General features: G+C 37.5%; 1 protein-coding gene across 1 annotated transcript in view; it reads left to right on the forward strand.

The window, feature by feature from the left end:
* Positions 1–310: 310 nt before the first annotated feature.
* gtpbp4 (GTP binding protein 4) overlaps positions 311–1,689 on the forward strand; it is a gene marked incomplete at its 5' end in the record, with an annotated part of 7,667 nt that continues 6,288 nt past the window's right edge. The window contains 3 exon segments of the mRNA XM_035670634.1: positions 311–447; positions 1,187–1,287; positions 1,427–1,519. Coding sequence (XP_035526527.1) covers positions 311–447; positions 1,187–1,287; positions 1,427–1,519 — 331 coding nt within the window.

Consider the following 1,689-nt stretch of genomic DNA (forward strand, 5'->3'; position numbering starts at 1 on the left):
AAAATATGAGCAGAAAATTCAGCTTGACTAAAACTAAAAAACTAAAACTACTAAACTACTAAAGTGGAAATTAAATATAAATAATATAAACAACATATTGTTGCTTAACATTTACTGCAGCTTGTTTTTGGTTTTTCTGTTGATTAAGTTTCTGTTTCCGTTGATGGTACATACACAGTTCTTTTTCTAATGATCCTTAATGTTAAAATCTGACAGGAAAAAGCTCTGAGTTGGTGTTTTTTAGTCATTCTCGAGTGGAAAAGACCTCAGATGTTGCTTCTAAAAGAACAATCTTTCTTTTACCCCCCAGTGTTGCCAAAGACTATGTGCGTCTGATGAAGTATGGAGACTCTCTGTATCGGTGTAAACAGCTGAAGAGAGCCGCTCTGGGTCGTATGTGCACCATCCTGAAGCGTCAGAAGTCGAGTCTGGAGTATCTGGAACAAGGTAACGAAGAGGAGAGGATGTCTTGTGGCTGACGCTCTGTTACAGAGACCTTCACAGATAAGAAACACTTCAAATTGGTCAAATGTGTTTATTAAATTTAGCTTTTATTTTATTTCTAAAGTTAAGTTTTTGGTACTTTTCCTCTCCTGAGATGTTTTCATGAGCCTACGACTATATTTAGTGTGTTACAGAAACTGTCAACTCTGTCACAGAATGTTTAATTTCACATATTTATCGTGCCTTAATTGGTACGCATTTCTTTTTCATGCACAAAAATCACTACAATATATTTAACATTAATTTGACGTGTTGAATATCAGATTTTCACTGGACCACAGCATTTATTATTGATATTAAAGTTGCTTTGAATGCAGTGGTATATTTTTAAGATTCAACCATTTCTGTGTCATACTATATTTAGTTGTTAGTCACTAGGGGTTACTCGTTTCATCCTCTGCAGAATACATTATAAAATGTCTGAGTGAGAAAAAGCAACAGATTTTAATTTTTCTTTTTGAATCTATATTCTAACAGTCCAAAATATGCGTGTATAGAAAAAAATCTGAAATTCCTAACCTCTTGTTCCAGAGGTGTTTCCTGGAAAATAATAATAATAATGTGGCTAAAAAGTGTGTTAAAAAGCCTAATTTGAATAATTCCACTGCAGGCATTAATGGGTCTGTTCTGTCTTTTAATATGTGAGAATATAACTCCTCTCCCTGTTGTCTCTCTTCCACAGTGCGTCAGCATCTGTCCCGTTTGCCGTCCATTGACCCAAACACCAGGACCCTGCTCCTGTGCGGTTACCCCAACGTCGGCAAGTCCAGTTTCATCAACAAGGTAAACGACTCTCTGGGAAACACTTGAGTTAACAGCCGTGTACGAGATGGTTTCTAATGTTTCTTTAGCGTTCATTCACAGAAAGGAAACTCTAGCTACAGTTAACATGGTGTAATCTGTAAATGGTCTTTCTTGTCAGGTGACCCGAGCAGATGTCGACGTCCAGCCGTATGCTTTCACCACCAAGTCTCTGTTTGTGGGTCACATGGACTACAGATATCTCCGCTGGCAGGTAAGATGATCGCTTATTGTCTCCCTCACATACATGTTCTCTCTTGCTTCTTATGTTTGTTTGTGATGAAGTAACGTGAGTCATACGAACACGAACTGGAGCGACAGTGACGTATTATTGTTTTGTTGACTCACTCACAACTCGAGCACATTGGATTTGAAATGTAACAG

Source organism: Morone saxatilis, unplaced genomic scaffold (genome assembly GCF_004916995.1).
Source record: "Morone saxatilis isolate NCDOM2014 unplaced genomic scaffold, NCSU_SB_2.0 Contig23, whole genome shotgun sequence".
NCBI classification, from domain to species: domain Eukaryota; kingdom Metazoa; phylum Chordata; class Actinopteri; family Moronidae; genus Morone; species Morone saxatilis.